At 44.1% G+C, this 16,657-nt stretch overlaps 1 protein-coding gene across 1 annotated transcript in view; it reads right to left on the bottom strand.

Moving 5' to 3' along the window:
- LOC126109551 (histone-lysine N-methyltransferase 2C-like) overlaps nucleotides 1–16,657 on the bottom strand; it is a 417,507-nt gene that overhangs the window by 385,127 nt on the left and 15,723 nt on the right. Inside the window, exon 3 of the mRNA XM_049914567.1 lies at nucleotides 7,005–7,188. Within this exon, the coding sequence (XP_049770524.1) occupies nucleotides 7,005–7,188 (184 nt within the window). The remainder of the gene's footprint in view (nucleotides 1–7,004; nucleotides 7,189–16,657) is intronic.

The following is a 16,657-nucleotide window of genomic DNA, read 5'->3' as shown; positions in this document are numbered from 1 at the left end:
AATTGCATACTTAAAGAGCACATTCTTATGTCCTTATTCCCAACGAAGTACGCCTCGACCTGATATTAAGCTTTTCAGTTGACTTTCGGGACATAAATTTTCTTGGAGTACCAGTACTGTATTAACTCATTTTTGATTCTTTATTATGGCATAATGCCATACGTGCTAGAAGTGGAAAACGTGCACTTGAAATGCAGCGAGCAGTTGAAATTAGCCAATAGTGTGGAACTAAACACTTTGTTTCAAACACACTGACTGCCTCAGCGTAAAAGATTAATAAAAACCAAATTTATTTAGCAAACAGACAAAAATAACTTCGTTGTTCTACAAGGCAATTAATGCATGGCTGTCAGAAAAGTGGAAATAAAATAAAATCTGAAACTAATAACGTATAAAAGTCTTCTGTAATTTTGTGAATGTATTTTAATTCACTTGATGGCTCCCGGCCACAGAAATCCATTTTGTTTTCATTTGACATTATAGCAGTAAACAAAGAGGAAACAGCAAAATCACTAAATACAAACACGGGTCACGTGGAGACTACACACTTCCCCACTCTGACTCAGACTGCGATATTTCCGAACCGGGGCAATACTAAGATAATGGCACTCCCCCCCTCCCAGCTTCCTTCCCTTGAGCGTTTGAGATATGGCGTCAAAAATTTGAAAAAGTCGAATTTTCAAAAATATCTTCATTTTGTAGTGCGCATCTTTCTGAAGAGTCTGGTACATAAAACATATGTGTTCGAGGAAATGTAAGACACGTTATTTGGTCTTAAGTGTGCCAGAGTGCAGTGCCACCCCGCTTCACACAGCATTCTCCTATCGCACGTCACTGTATTTCACTCCGTGGAACTGAAACGTGTATATTTTGAACTGGATGCCATCAAGCTACATTCAGGACAGTGGAAATTAAAATGTCCTGTGGTGCCTCTACTGCTCCCTCCCTTAAAAAAAAAAAAATAATTGCAATCAGAGGAACAAGAACTCTTCAGAAAATTTGCACTCTTTATTGCCTGTTAGCTAATAACTTTCTGTTTTGGGTGACATAAAATTAAATATATGATACATAAAACGAGTAAAGACAAGAGACAAGCAATACAGCACACATTTCTTCAATCCTTAGCTCCTAACATTGTTTTCTCTCTAATCTTGCTACAGCTTTACATGGCGTGCTTTCCTTTCTGCGAAAGAATCTATTACCTCATCAAAGTTCGTCAAACGTTTCGCAACATGAAAAATTGAAAAGTCATTATCTAATACTGAAAAAGCCGTTAATACAAATAATACCCTAGACTGGTATGGCTTCTCGATCTGATTATGTCTATTTTGTCACTGGCTGCTATATAAAACAAAATAGGCCTTTCCAATATTGCAGTAATTTTGTAACACACACCAAATAAACGAGACTGTTTTGGCACAAATGGTCATTCTTATAACGTGACAATATAATTCACGAAATAACCGATATCAAATGCCTATACGGCCTACTACAAGCAAAAAGCTTTATGTTGGGAAATAGCTTCACATTTCATTCATACATACCAGTTTCTCAAGCATGAGGTAGAAAAGTAGTATTACGAAATTTTTATATAAATCTGGAATCGTCTTACTCTTCCATAATTTGTGTGATGTCGCGGTTTCTTCTCCTTCCTCGTTCTAACAAACTATCTTGTCTTCACCAATTCTGTAGCTATTCCTGCCATTGTCAAAATTTGTTCACTAACCCTGCCAGAATCACAGGTTTGGTGATCCCGCAATTATTCTCTGGTTAGGCGTTGTTACTTGTTCGTACAACACGTTTTCCGCATTACTTCCAGAATAGAACTTAAGCGGCTGCTAGCTGGGGACTGTACAACTGGTCCTTACTAGTGTAGCAATCTGGCCTAAAATTTTCTGTCAAAATTTCATTTTCTTGGATATACCGAGACGATAATACATAAATCTTTCTTACCTCTTATTTCTGTTAGTCATTTATTTCCACTCTGGTAGTCTGAATCTATGGATTTCCCTAGTAATTATAGCAACGCTGATCATTCGCAAATCTAAACAACAGCATAATCAGACAACGATTGGCGTTCACTCGTTCATCTTTACTCCGCTCAGCTTGTATAGCCGGTCCCCTTTTGCCTGCAGGAAAGTTTATTTCTAGATGCGATGAGGATTCCCCGACAGAGACATCACGTACGCATGCACGCATTCAAAAATCAACTTATGATTTTTTTTATTTTATTTTATTTTATTTTTTTACTATGGGACCAAACTGCTGATGTCATCGGTCCCTAGGCTTACGCACTACTTAATCTAACTTAAAACTAAGTTAAGCTAAGGACATCTAACTTAAACTAACTTAGGCTAAGGACAACACATACACCACCCACGCCAGGAGGAGGATTCGAATCTCCGACGGAGGGAGCCACGCGAACCGTGACAAGTCGCCTCAGACCGCACGGCTACCCCGCGCAGCTTATTATTCATTCAGAAATCAACTTACAGACTGTGTTCAAAAACCAACAGGGATGCGCATCAAAATCGTATGAGTAATCGATAGACCAACGTGCACTGGATGCTAGGCTCTTTCTGAAGCAAGGTTTTTTCCTCCTCAAGAATGTGAATTTGGCACCTCCCGCCCCCCACCCGTCATAGATCCGGGCCCGCCACCGCGCGGCAGTAAAATTTTTCCTGGTTGCATCTAGCAACTGCTTACACAGCCAACAGTCACATTTCTGCAGCCAGAAACGGGAGAAGGTACTACTCAAATGCCACTCAACTGGGGATGCACATGAGCCCGCTCATAACTGCTAAAACACATCTAAAGTTAACAGTTGTGACGTCACACTCATCAGAGGCAATTTGTTGTTATGAAGCACTGCACAGTCTTCCTAAAGCCTTTGACACACTTTGCTGTTGGCAAACCCTTGTATGAGCACTGTGTTTAATTGTTGTATATGGCACATTTCCTTTGCAATTTATGGTTTATTTTCATTTTGTTTTCTCGTTCACATTTTATTGTTGCAGTATTATCCTGCAGTAGCAGGATAGAGTGATATCCTTTGTTAGAGTATCGATTCTTACCAGTCAAAATTACAAAAACTTAATTGAGAACTAAAACAACAAAAAATTCCCGGAATTCTAAAAAGTTCCAAGGATTTTCCCAGTTTTTTCACGGATGAAAACATTCCCAGGTTTTCCCAGATCTCCCAGTTGTCCCGGGTTGTATACATCCTGTTCTTAGCAGCAATTTATTTCAAAACAGTAACTTCCAGGCTTTTGGCTTCTGGCACTAACATACTGTTTCTGGAATTCAGAAGACCTTTACCTGGCTCAATCCTGTAGGTTCTAAGTTTCCTTGGAAAATTTCCAATGAGCTGTAAAACATTCTCACACTTTGTAATGTTAGAAATGCTTATGCTAACACCGATGTCTTTCCCGTCTAAGCAACATCAGGTGAACATTTATAAATTTTTATTTCATTATATTTAGATTAACTTAATTTCAACATAGTGACACAATGTTTGTCTTCTGTTCCACACGACACGATGGCAATGTGGCACTGTACTTCTCTGTCGATGCAGAGTTTTACAGTGCCAGTTGCTGACATACGGATAGTGACCTCAAGAAAATGGACTTCACACTGTCCAGAGCCTCATTGTGCTTTATTACAATAATTAAAAGTAACTGAAATAAAAAAGCTTTGGCTTTGAGCCTACAATTGATGTAATGGGGATGTTTAATCTCCATTCAAATTAAATATATTTGTATTGTATACTGTCAGAGAGGAATCAAGTGACATACAGTACAACCCAGCTTTTACGTGCCCGGAATTAACGTGTTCCCGCCCTTAACGACATTTTTTTATCGGTCCTGTCAAATTTCCTATGCCCACAATATTAATTTGCACCTGATTTTCCGTCAATATATTTATAATATTTCCGCGATTTACACAGTAACAAAAAATGTTTGCAGAGAAAATATGATGCTGGCATAATGTTGGCCATCCAGTAGTGCTAACAAATATTAGGTGGTTAAGTTTCTTGACACCATGGCACTCTATTCAGCAGATCTGAACGGGTAAACAAGTAAAAGTTGTAACAAATCGTGTCATATCTCCCGCAGCTGCCCAGCTTTACGTGGCGTGTTGGCTGATAGGAGTATATAACTAGGTTCGTTCAAATCAAGATATCCAGACCGATCACAACCGTTTCCAAACTGTCTCTACTGCGCAAATGCAGTTTCGTGATTGTTGTGATCGTCGTGACACCTTTGTCGAACAGTATTTAGTGTGTGGCTGTGTGGAGCACTTGTTGACACCTTCATTCACTTTGTGTTGCTCAAATGTTTTTAGTGTAAGCACAATGCCGGTTATGTATTGTACTCGTGCTAAGCAAAACTGTTTCGAGAATTTATTCTCGTCGTCAAATGCAGTATTTACGTATGTATTTTTTGCAATGTTACACAAACAACCAATGTGAGTGACAGTTTGCACATGTGTGTGGTTTTCTACATAACTGATGAGGCACAGTACCTGATAACCTCAAAAAGGCGCAGAATAACACGTGTTCAAACACCATACAGAAGACTTATTTGCATATTTGCACTTGACAACAAGAAAAAATTCTCTAAACGCATCGTGCTAAGCACAAAAAAATACGTAACTAGTGCAGTATTTCATTATTTAAATAATGAATGATGGCTGCAGGCTTTCCAAAAACATCGATCGTGACGTTTGAAACTAAGTCAAATGTTTCCACTTCCCAGGCAGTTATCAATTCCAGTTACATCAGCAGTTTTTATTAGCTAGTAGACCTTTATTAGATAATAAAAACGTCGCTGACATGTCTTTCGATGCCTGTTATGTACATACATCTAAAGTGAAAGGGGATATCCTATACGTAACTTTTACAACTTAAAACATTATTTCCCACATTTTACATTTTCCCGCGTTTTACACTATTTTTTTTCAAGTCGCCTGAAACGCGTAAAAGTTAGGTTTCACTGTATTAAACATTCAATTAGCTACGAAGTGAGAAGAATCATCGGAAACAAATATGGAGGAATTCAGTGTTTTTATTTCACGTATGTTAAATAGTTTACCCGCTCAACCAAAGTTATTGGAACTTAATCAAAGTGAGAATATTAAATATATTGACTAAAAATAATACCCATCAACATAGACTACTTTTAAGTACGCTATTGGCTCATTATAGTCATTCTTGATATTAAACCACAAAAATCTTGTTTCACAAGCACAAATAATAACTTGCAAAATGGTGTCATGTTCTGTGCTTAAGAATTGCGAGAAAAAGCGGCAAATTTTTTTTTTTTTTTTTTTTTTTTTTTACAAAAGAATAAGTTGATAAAAAATTAAAATTTGGATTTGTGTTTTTCATAAAGTTTCCTAAAAAGTCAGATGCCAATAAATTGACAAATACACACCAGCAAAAAGAGGAACACCTCAAGTCTCAGTATATGCTACCACAAAATCGTACACCATCTGACTCAGAGGCAGCCTGCATCATTCCCATAAGAACATATGGTGTGGTAACAGCAAATGTCGTGTTTCCAGGTGTCCTTCGGTTGTCGTAATGCAAAGTGTCGTGGACAACAAGCTCAGTGTCCACAGAGATTGAAACTCCAGCCTCCCCCAATGCTTATCGACCCACCACACGCAGCTGGACACAGTCCTACGTCACAATCTCCTTTGACATATTTATATAATCAACTCTTTGTGATGCCAGTTGTTAGCAGTTTCAGCAGAGTATACGTGCAGAAAATGCATATGCTATTAAACATGAAAGTCATCAACTCATAAACAAAGAGTCATTAAATGCATTAAAATTTCTTCATTAGTAAAACTAAATGAGAGGGTCTTAAGAAATGCAATACTTAATGGGGTATTGTTGCAATAATCTAATATATTAGCTCCTTTACACAAACTAAATTTCACACTATAACCATTACACGAGCATTACGTGTGACAGCACAACGAGCTCGCTTTAGAGCACAACTGTTCTGTGTGAGCAATGATACACATAAAAAAGAAAAATAAAGCAGACTAAAAATTATGGTCTTGTACTTTAATTTAATCCATGACTAGATGGGAACAATCCCACAACTGTAACTTAACAATTTAAGAGGATATTTTGGCTCAACCACTTTTATAATGTTGATCACTTTAAAATCTAATCACATTAAAGCAAGTCAGATTCAGAAGAACGAGCTTCTTTCTTCAGACAGACACGATCACAAGAATATGAGTAAAAGCAACAAATCACTTCGTAAACAGAATGAAATTTCTCCGTGCTCAGTTGTGTTCCTCAGAAGTCACCGCACCGCCACCAGTACAATTTGCTGCACGGTTCAGCCAGCAGCCGGCCTGCTGTGGGTTACCAGACCTGCTGCCACGATTTCCGGCGGCTCGTCTTTCAGTATACCACGAGGAACGAGAACATCATTCGACTCGACTCAACTACCCCAGGTTTAGATTAAACTGCAAGCCGGCAGCCCACTGACAATACACAAAACCGGGCAAACATTATCTGTAGCCCACCGTACCACTGTACGTAACTGCTGTACAAAATTAGTATATTATCTGACGGACTGTCTTATTTAATGACTGTGCCTATTTAGGAGCTACAATGAGTGACACTGTAGCCAGGGTTGCCGTTTATAGCACACTCGCGAAGCTACTAAAGAAATGACTTTCCTTATTTGTAAATCGCTTGTTCAAATCAATTTCGTATTTGGTACTGTGCAGCAACGTATCAAGTTCTTCCAATAGATCACGACAGAGGATTGCCGAGGGAAGAGACCGAGTGTGCCAGTTACCACCCCTGAAACCTTTCCTAGCTTTTACGATGAGATATTTTTATTTTTGTGACTGTGTGTACCTGAAGATGGAAACTTGTTATTCTGAAAGGCGCAAGCTGTAATGTGACGAGATCACAAGGCGATTAACGTTACAAGTTTTACGTAACCCCGATGGCTGCAGGCCAGTTCACGCACCTCTTCCACCTCTTGAGTTTGATGCCCAGGGAGTTGCGCCGGCCCTGCCTCTGCGTCGTCCTCTCCTTGTAGGGCGGCCGGCCCCTGCCGCGCCTGATGTTCAGCGGCTTCCCGGTGAAGAACATCAGCCGAGACTCCTGCACCGGTGTCGCGGGGACGGAGCCCGAGGAAGCCGGAGATGCTCCTGGAAAAATTACGGAATGACACAACTCCAATTCCTACACTTCACTGCTAGCGCCTGTACACGACACACTACATCTTCCCACTTTTGTACGTACGAATACAAGTGTGTATTTCAGGAACTGGTGAGGAATTACAGTGATTTCTTGGTAAAAGAGAACACAGGTGTTACTACACATCAGCAAGGGAAGTTTTCATGCAAAAAGCACTGGTGTTCTCTTTTCTTGTGGTCCTAAGTGATCTTTATTATATGGAGGACATGCTAACACCATCCGTACTGCTCCAAAAAGAAAACTAGATTATAATATTAATTATCTATAGTTTATGTTGCAGTGTGCAACTGAATAAATGAATTTTAATATGTTGTGCTATGTCAGGGTGTACACACAGACAAGGAAAAACAATTCGCGGATTTCTCCCAGTTAAAAGAACATTTTCTCCCGAATGAAAACACATTTTTTCCATGTTAAGAGGCAGTACATTTTTCCTTGGAACTGTAAACCTTATCAATTCTTTGAATGGTTAAGGTTATATATAGGCATATAGAATTTTCCGGCACTTCAGAAAACAAAACGGGGGGGGGGGGGTTAAACATGGTTTGGAAAGATTTTTTATGTGCAGCAACATGTACACTGCATATTTTTGTATTACCAAAGTATAAATTCAAATTCCACCAAACACCACATGTTACTTTCTGAAACATTGAAATCGAGATTGCGATGCACTTTCGTAGCCCAGTCACAGATAATGTCACGTGATCTTGCCAGCCAATGACAGCGGATATTCAGAGCGTAGGGCAGCTGATGAAGTCAGCCAATAGCAAGATCACTGTTAAGGAGTGCAAACACACAAACAGAAAAAGTTAATGGTTTAAATTAACATACATAGTGTTGCTACAAGAAAAGCAAAGCTTTAACATATAATATTTGTCTCTAATGTTAATAAGCTGCAAGAGAAGCTAGGCTTTCACATATAATGCTGATCTTTTCTGCGCATGTTACATTTTAAGATACATCACACAAATGTGGCAGTAAAATTTTTAGTAACGACACAAATGTGTGATCTTCTGGGCTCGAAATTCTTCTAAATGGCTCATCACCAAAGAGTATATTTTTAAATGAGAGTCAAACGCTTTGTAAATTAAGAAATTCATCGTACATTCTCACACATAGCTCAACTTGTGCAAAAGGAAATTTACTTTGAAAGTGAGAGTAATGCTTTTCAAACCACCATTCGCAATATTTTCCCGCGACCTGTAGAAATAGGTCCTTTTCAGCAGTTGCCAGAGAGCGCTAGATAACAGGTGTCACCGCGCTTGCACGGCTACGATGACGCAAGAAGCCCGTATGTTCATACGTGTAAAACATTAAAAGTTCTTATATTGTGTCATAAAAGAAACAAGACACCAGAGGGTTCTCCAAGAGCATCGGAGTTTCGTGAACCATACTAAAATGCATAATTCGGCTTAAAGGGCACATTCGTATGTCCTGATTCCCAATGAAGTAGGCCTCGACCTGATATTAAGCTTTTCAGTGTAGTTTTCGAGATGTTAATTTTCTTGGAGTACCAGTTTCATGTTTGGTTCTTTATTATGGCATAATGCCATGCATGCGAGCAGATGAAAACGTGCGCTTGAAATGCAGTGAACAATTAGCCAATAGTGTGGAATAAAACACTTCGTTTCAAATACATTGACTGCCTCAGTGGAAAAGATTAATAAAAGCCAAATTTCTTTAGAAAACTTACAAAAATAAGTTCATTGTTCTGCAAGGCAATTAATGCTCGATTGTCAGAAAGATGGAAACAAAATAAAATATGAAACTAATAAGATATTTTAGTCTTCTCTAATTATGTGAATGTATTTTAATTCACTTGATAGCTCCTGGCCACAGAAATCCGTTTTGTTTTCATTTGACATGAGAGCAGTAAATGAAGAGGAAACAGCAAAATCACTAAATGTAAACATGACTAACGTGGAGACTACACACTTTCAAACTATAACTCGGACTGCTCCGGGCATCAGCCCCGGATCTACAATAGTTCCGAATTGGTGCAATAGTCCTCTACTGTGTCATACAGTGTGTCGTCTGGTTTGAATCACAACCCCCCAGAGACGTTTTGTAACAGACAAAAACTGTCTGGTCTGTAGGGTAGTTGCTCAACCTGCTCCCACTTGAAATTGGCCATTACACTTTTTGTGACCACAGAGATAAGTGGATGTGCTACAGCAGAATCACTCCTTCCGTAAGCAGTCCAGGTTGCTTGCTCTCAATGGACTTGCACTGTTTTCTGTGCACAAGGAATTCGATGAGTTTCGCACCTCTGATGTCGAAGAAGACAGCGTCGGCTCGCTTGCTGATGGTACGGCTTTGTATACTTCAGGGAGAGGTGATGATGCACATTTCTTGTCCCTCAATGTTTCACTAAGCTATCCCAAAGCAGCCTAAGCAAATTTCAACCAGTCTGGTTGTTACAATGTTTCGTACCTTTTCATTTCGATACTACTTATATGCATATTTTGCATACATGCTGCACTTCTAACTTACACTTTCTTGCCAGACATACGTTTCACCACTGGCGAACATGACTTGCCTCTACAACTAAAAGCATTTCTGAACACAGCATATGCACCTTTCCACCATGTTGTTACACTTTATTTTCTGTAGTGTTATCAATCGTACAATGTTTTTGTGCAGTACAATGTTTATGGGCAGTATACGGCGAAGGTTTATATAAAGAATGTTCCAATCAAAAGGTACGAAACACTTGGAATAGCCAGACCAGCTGAAATTTGCAAATGCCGATTTGGGTCGGTCGGTTGGTCGATTTAAAAGAGGGGACAAGGGACCAAACTATGAGGTTATCGGTCCCTTGTTCCTAATAAAACAATTTCCACAAATGTGAGAATAAAACAGACCAGACATATAACACAAAATGGAGAGAAAGGAAAAACCGTGAGAACAAAGGAAAGGCAATGAACACTAAAAGGAACAAAAGAGGACGTGAAAACAAGTGATGCTAGAAACAGAAGAGAGTAAAACGAGAAAGCAGATCGCAGTGGCTGGCCAACCACAAGAATAAAAAGGAGAAGCCAGTAGCTCTGCAACATATTAAAACCTCCACCCTAAAAGCACTGGGGTGGATGACACAGAGGGACAAAGGACACGTGCTAAAACTTAGATCAAATGATAAAACCCACCCTCACGAATAAAACATAAAACTAAATCAGCCGACGAGGCATTGTCAGATAAAACTAGCGGCAACGAGTCCGGTAACCCAAGATTTCGTCGCTGGGCAGTGAAAGTGGGACCGTGCACCAGAATGTGGGCCACTGCCAACCGGACACCGCACCGACACTGAGGCGGATCTTCAGGGCGCAGGAGGTAACTGTGGGTCGCCCAGGCGTGGCCAATGCGGAGCCAGCAGAGGACAACTGATTCCCTGCGAGAGTCCTGCAGGAAGATTTCCACACATTCGTAGTCTCCTTAATGACATGCAGTTTGTCGTGTGTACTGTTATGCCATTCCGTCTCCCAGGGCTGAAAAACCTTGTGGCGTAAGTCAGAATGCAGGTCAGGTTCAGAGATACCCATCTCCAGAAGCGGTTTCCGCGTAGCCCGTTCGGCCAGCCTCGGCAAGTTCATTGCCTGGGATGCTGTCGTGTCCCGGAGTCCACAAAAACACCACTGAACGACGGGACCGGTCCAGGGCAGAGACGGACTCCTGGATGGACGCTACCAACGGACGGTGAGGGTAGCACTGGTCGATAGCTCATAGGCTGCTCGAGGAGTCGGAAAACAGTAGAAACGATTCCTCGGGGCACGAACGGATATATTGGAGTGCACGAGATACGGCCACCAGCTCTGCAGTGAATACACTGCAGCCATCGGACAAGGAATGCTGTTCAATATGGCCTCTGTGGACAAACGCAAAGCCAACATTACCGTCAGCCATCGGGCCGTCGGTGTTAACTACTTCAGAGCCCCTGAACACTTCAAGAAACGAGAGGAAGTGACACTGAAGAGCCGCAGGGTTAAGAGAGTCCTTAGGGTCACGTGAAAGGTCCAGACAAAGCTACAACACGGAAGTGTACATGAATGGACCTCTAGGAGAGGTGGTACAGGCAAGGATTCTAGTTCAGATAGAAGCGATCGCACGCAAACTGCAATCGTTAGCCCTGACCTGGGCCACCTATGCAGGAGGTGAACCGCCACGGTTGGGAAAAGAAGACGGTAATTAGGATGTTCAGGAGAGCTATGAATGTGTGCAACGTAACTGGCGAGCAGTCGTGCACATCTGATCTTCAATGGGGCTTCAATGGAGGGACTCCAACCTCCACCAGTACACTTGTCACCGGATTCGTCCTAAAAGCTCCTGTCGCTAGTCGAACTCCGCAATGGTGCAATGGGTCGGGCAAACAGAATGCTGAGGGTGCCGCTGAACCATAGATCACGCTCCATAATCAAGGCAGGATTGAACAAGGGCTCTGTAGAGCTGCAGCAGCATGGAGCGATCTGCACCCCAGTTGGTGTTGCTCAGGCAGCAGAGGGCATTGAGGTGCTGCCAACACATCCGTTTAAGCTGACGAAGATGAGGAAGCCAAGTCAAACTAGCATCGAAAACCAGACCTAAGAATCGATATGTCTCCACTACAGTCAGTGGATTGTCATTAAGGTAAAGTGCCGGTTCCGGATGAACAGTATGACACTGACAGAAATGCATAACACACATCTTCATGGCAGAAAACAGGAAGCCATAGGTTAGAGCCCATGACTGTGCCTTGTGGATGGCTCCCGTTGGGCGATGCCCAGCAACACCAGTACTGGAGCAGCCGTACGAAATGCAGAAGTCGTCTGCATACAGAGAAGGCGTGACGGAGGGCCCGACAGCTGCTGTTGCACCGTTAATGACCACCAAAAATTGAGACACTCAATACAGACCTTGCGGGATTCCATTCTCCTGAATACGGATGGAACTACGGGAGGCACCAACTTGGACACGGAAAGTACAGAGCGACAGGAAGTTTCGGATAAAAATCGGGAGCAGGCCCCGGAGGCCCCACTCGTACAATGTGGCAAGGATATGATGTCGCCAGGTCGTGTCAAATTCTTTAAATAAGTCAAAAAAGACGGCAACCAGGTGTTGGCATCTGGAAAAGGCTGTTCGGATGGCAGACTCGAGGGACACAAAATTATCAGTGGTAGAGTGACCCTGGCAGAAGCTGCCCTGACATGGAGCCAGTAGGCCACGTGACTCCAGGACCCAACCCAACCGCCGACACAACATACGTTCCAGCAGCTTACAAAGAACGTTGGTGAGGCTGTTGGGCTGATAGCTATCCACATCAAGCGGGTTTTTACCAGGTTTGAGCACTGGGATGATGGTGTTCTCCCGCCACTGTAACGGAAAGATGCCACTGCACCAGATCCGGTTGAAGATGATGAGGATATGTTGCTTGTTGTCAGATGAGAGATGTTTAATCATCTGGCTGTGGATTCGATCAGGCCTAGGAGCTGTGTCAGGGCAATGTGCAAGGGCACTGAGGAGCTCCCACTCTGTAAATGGGGCGTTATAACATTCACTGTGGCGTGTAGTCAATGAGAGGACTTTCCCTTCCAGCTGCCATTTGAGAGCGCGAAAGGATGGGAGGTGATTCTCCGACGCAGAGGCTCGAGCAAAGTGCTCGGCAACTGCGTTTGTGTCGGCAGATAACACGCCATTTATGTTAACACCGGGAACACCTGTTGGGGTCTGGTACCCGAAAAGACATTCGATCTTTGCTCAGACTTGGGAAGGTGACGTACGGTACCCAATGGTCGAGACATATGTCTTCCAACACGCCTGCTTCTGTTGTTTGATAAGTCAGCGAACGCAGGTGCAGAGCCGTTTAAATGCTACGAGGTGCTCCAGGGAAGTGTGCCGCTTATGTCCCCGTAGAGCTCACCAATGCTCCTTAATTGCTTCAGCGACTTCCGGCAACCACCAATGGACTGCCTTACGAGGGAGCACCCTAAAGAGCAAGGGATCGGGTTTTCTGCCACAGAAACAATTGTTGTAGTCACCTGCTCAACCATCACATTGATGTTAAAGTGTGGAGGAGATTCAACGGTGACATCAGAGGTGCAAGTTACCCAGTCTGCCTCGCTTAAAGCCCATCTGGTGAGGCATCTGTGGGCCTGATGCCGGGGCAGTGACAGGAAGATGGGGAAGTGGTCACTACCACACATGTCGTCATGTGCTCTCCAGTGGAAAGATAGGGTAAGTCCTGGGCTGCAAATTGATAAATCAATGACCGAGTAACTACCATGAGCCACACTGAATGGCATTAAAACATCCCGAAGTAAGAAAGGTTTAGGGAGTTGATCAATCAGTGCAGCTAATACGTTCAGGGGTACTGCACCATCTGGAGGAAGATATAAATTGCAGACAGTTATTTCCTGTGTTGTCCTTATTCTGACAGCTACAGTTTCAAGAGGGGTTTGAAGGGGTACAGCGTCACTACAGACTAATTTTAGGACATAAACGTAAACTCCACCTGACACTCGATTATAGTCGCTACGATTCCTGTAATATCCCTTATAGCAACGGAGGGCAGGGATCCACATTGCTGGGAACCAGGTTTCCTGGAAGGCAATGCAGGTAGCAGGTGTACAGCTTAACAGCTGCCGTAGCTCACCCAGGCAGTGGAAAAAACCGCCGCAATTCCACTGGAGGATGATGTCATCGTGAGACTGGGAAGGCACGGAATGTTCAATGAGGCAGTTTACACCTCAGGGTCACCTGCTGCCACCGAATTTTTGCCCAAGTATTCTATACGCATTGTGTCTGAGGGTCTGGCGAGATCGAGGTCCTCAGCGGACGCCAGAATCTCCACCCCATCCTCAGATGCAGAGCTTGTAGGTAGCAGTGATGTGGGCGCCACCGCAATTTCCTCGGTCTTAGCAGTCTTCTTTTTGGATTTCTCTCGCCGCTCCTCGGGTTTCCCTGGCCGGGAGGATTTCACTGACTCAGTCTGCGGGACTGAGGATGAGCGTGAAGCCCTACGACCAGCTGCTTTTGAGCTTTTCAGCCACTGATGGGTGTCGTCTTTCCCACTAGTAGAAACCTGGGACGCGGGTGACTTAAGAGACCCCTTCCTAGCGAAAGACGCCGAAGAAGACTTACGCTTCTCTGGCTTAGAAGTGGGGACGGACATCCCCGACAGTCGGGGGGGGGGGGGGGGGGGGGGGGGGGGGGGCGGTGTTACTCCCGAAGTTGGTGGTGCGGGAGCAACAAGGAGGAAAGTGGCCCCCACAGTCAAGGGGGCAGAAGTAGTCTTCCGGCTCTGAGAGGTGACTGGGATTGGCGGAGCTGTTGGTGCCAATGTCGTACATACAGGATGGAGGCATTCAAATTTTCTCTTAGCCTCTGTAGGTCAGCCAGTCCAGGGTCTTTTACTCCACAATTTTCCTTTCTTTCTGGAGAATCTCGCAGTCTGGCGAGTAAGGTGAATGGTGCTCTCCACAGTTGACACAGATAGGAGGCAGGGCACACGGAGTATTGGTATGTGACGGGTGTCCACAATCTCGACATGTGACGTGGGAAGTACAGCAGGAAGACATATGGCCAAACTTCCGGCACTTAAAGCACTGCATCGGGGGAGGGATATAGGGCTTTAAATTACAGCAGTAGACCATCACCTTGACTTCTCGGGCAATGTATCACCCTCAAAGGCCAAGATGAAGGCACCGGTGACAACCCGATTAACCCTCGGACCCCGATGGACACGCCAGACGAAATGTCCACCTCGCCGCTCTAAATTGGCACGCAGCTCATCGTCAGACTGCAAAAGAAGGTCCCTGTGAAATATGAACCCTGGAACATATTTAAGCTCTTATGGGGCGTGACAGTTACAGAAACATCCCCCAGATTCTCACAAAAGAGTAACGTCCGTGACTGGGCAGAGGATACTGTTTTGATCGAGACTGACGCATATCTCAATTTGGACAATCCCTCCACCTACCCAAACTTGTCCTCTAAATGCTCAACAAAAAGCTGAGGCTTCATCATCACGAAAGACTCCCAATCAGCTCTCAAACATGCAAGATCTGCTGCCATCCTCAGCCTGACGTTCCTCCCACGGTGTGGCCAGGAAGGGGAATGATTTGGGGTCGTACTTCTGTATGCTGAATTGAGCTTGTGAATGCTTAGTGACTGCTGGTGTTTCACCACCAGCAAGAGATAATGGACTACACTTCAGTGTGTGTCATCCACCCTGATGCCACCCACTAAGACCAGGGGCCCTCTCCCCACAGACGCCACCCAGCCACAGCAAAGGCCACCTGGCAGGACGGCCATTGCCGGGAGTCCTGATGCCCCAGGGGGATGGACATCTACCCCTCGGCATATGTGGGGCGCTAACAGTGCAAGCATCAGCAGAGCGATCCCTGTGTGGTCAGGGGGCTACAACCAACAGAGTACGTGGCGGCCCCACCACAATGGACTGGATACTGCGCCGGATATCGGGTGCAAAGAAGTCCAAGGTCATTGTCGACACAGAAAGCGACACTGCACAGTGCACGGTGGAAAACACACACAGGAAGGTGTCCTCGCCCAAGAGATGGAGAATGAGCAGGACTGAAATGCAACGACGAGAAATTGGGGTAAAGATCTCAATGCACGATGGACACGATGCACCGTGTAAGGTGCCCTTCCCCAATTGGCTCGCTCTTCGGGAAAATTTTGAAAAATGGAGGTCAAACCCTACAGGAAACCATCACATAAAGGCCGAAACGTGTGAAACTCCTTTTAGTCGCCTCTTACGACAGGCAGGAATACCTCAGGCCTATTCTTACCCCAGGACCTGCAGGAGGTGGGGTGGTTGGGGGGGTCGGGGATGGGGGGGGGGGGGGGGGGAGCACTTTGGGGTAAGTAGCGAGACATCTATGAGTGTGAATGTATTATCTGGCACGGTTGTGGGCCTGCACGACGTATCACAGGAGAGAAGCAGGCAGTTGTGTGTTCCATCCATCTGATGAGGGAATGCGATGAGATCGTGAAATGCACAACGCAAGATTCAATGACTCAGGAGCAGAGAGGTGTTACTAGATTTCTGGCTGCAGAAAGGGTTAAAATGACTGACATTCATCATAGGATGGTGGCCGTACAAGAGGAAGACTGTGTGTCTGGCAGGTCAGTAAGAAAAATGTGTGCCTGTTTTAAAGAAGACCGAGTGTATCGGAATTATGACCTGAGACCACGTCAGGCGCATACAATTATCACAGCTGAACTCATCAACGAGGTGAACAACCTGATAAGAAGCGATCGGCTTGTCACACTGTGAATGTTTGGCAGTGACAGTGGGGGTAGTGGCGAAACAGTGGAGACAGCTGCGCACATAGTGGGTTCCGAACAACCCCAGCAAACCGAAAAACAAACTGCGTATGTGGCTAGAACTGCAAAGCCTGTTCCGGTATGACGAAGGCCCTGCTTTTC

Source organism: Schistocerca cancellata, chromosome 12, assembly GCF_023864275.1.
Source record: "Schistocerca cancellata isolate TAMUIC-IGC-003103 chromosome 12, iqSchCanc2.1, whole genome shotgun sequence".
Lineage (NCBI taxonomy): Eukaryota > Metazoa > Arthropoda > Insecta > Orthoptera > Acrididae > Schistocerca > Schistocerca cancellata.
Note: the sequence above shows the minus strand (reverse complement) of the source record. Positions and strands in the feature narration are given on the sequence as shown.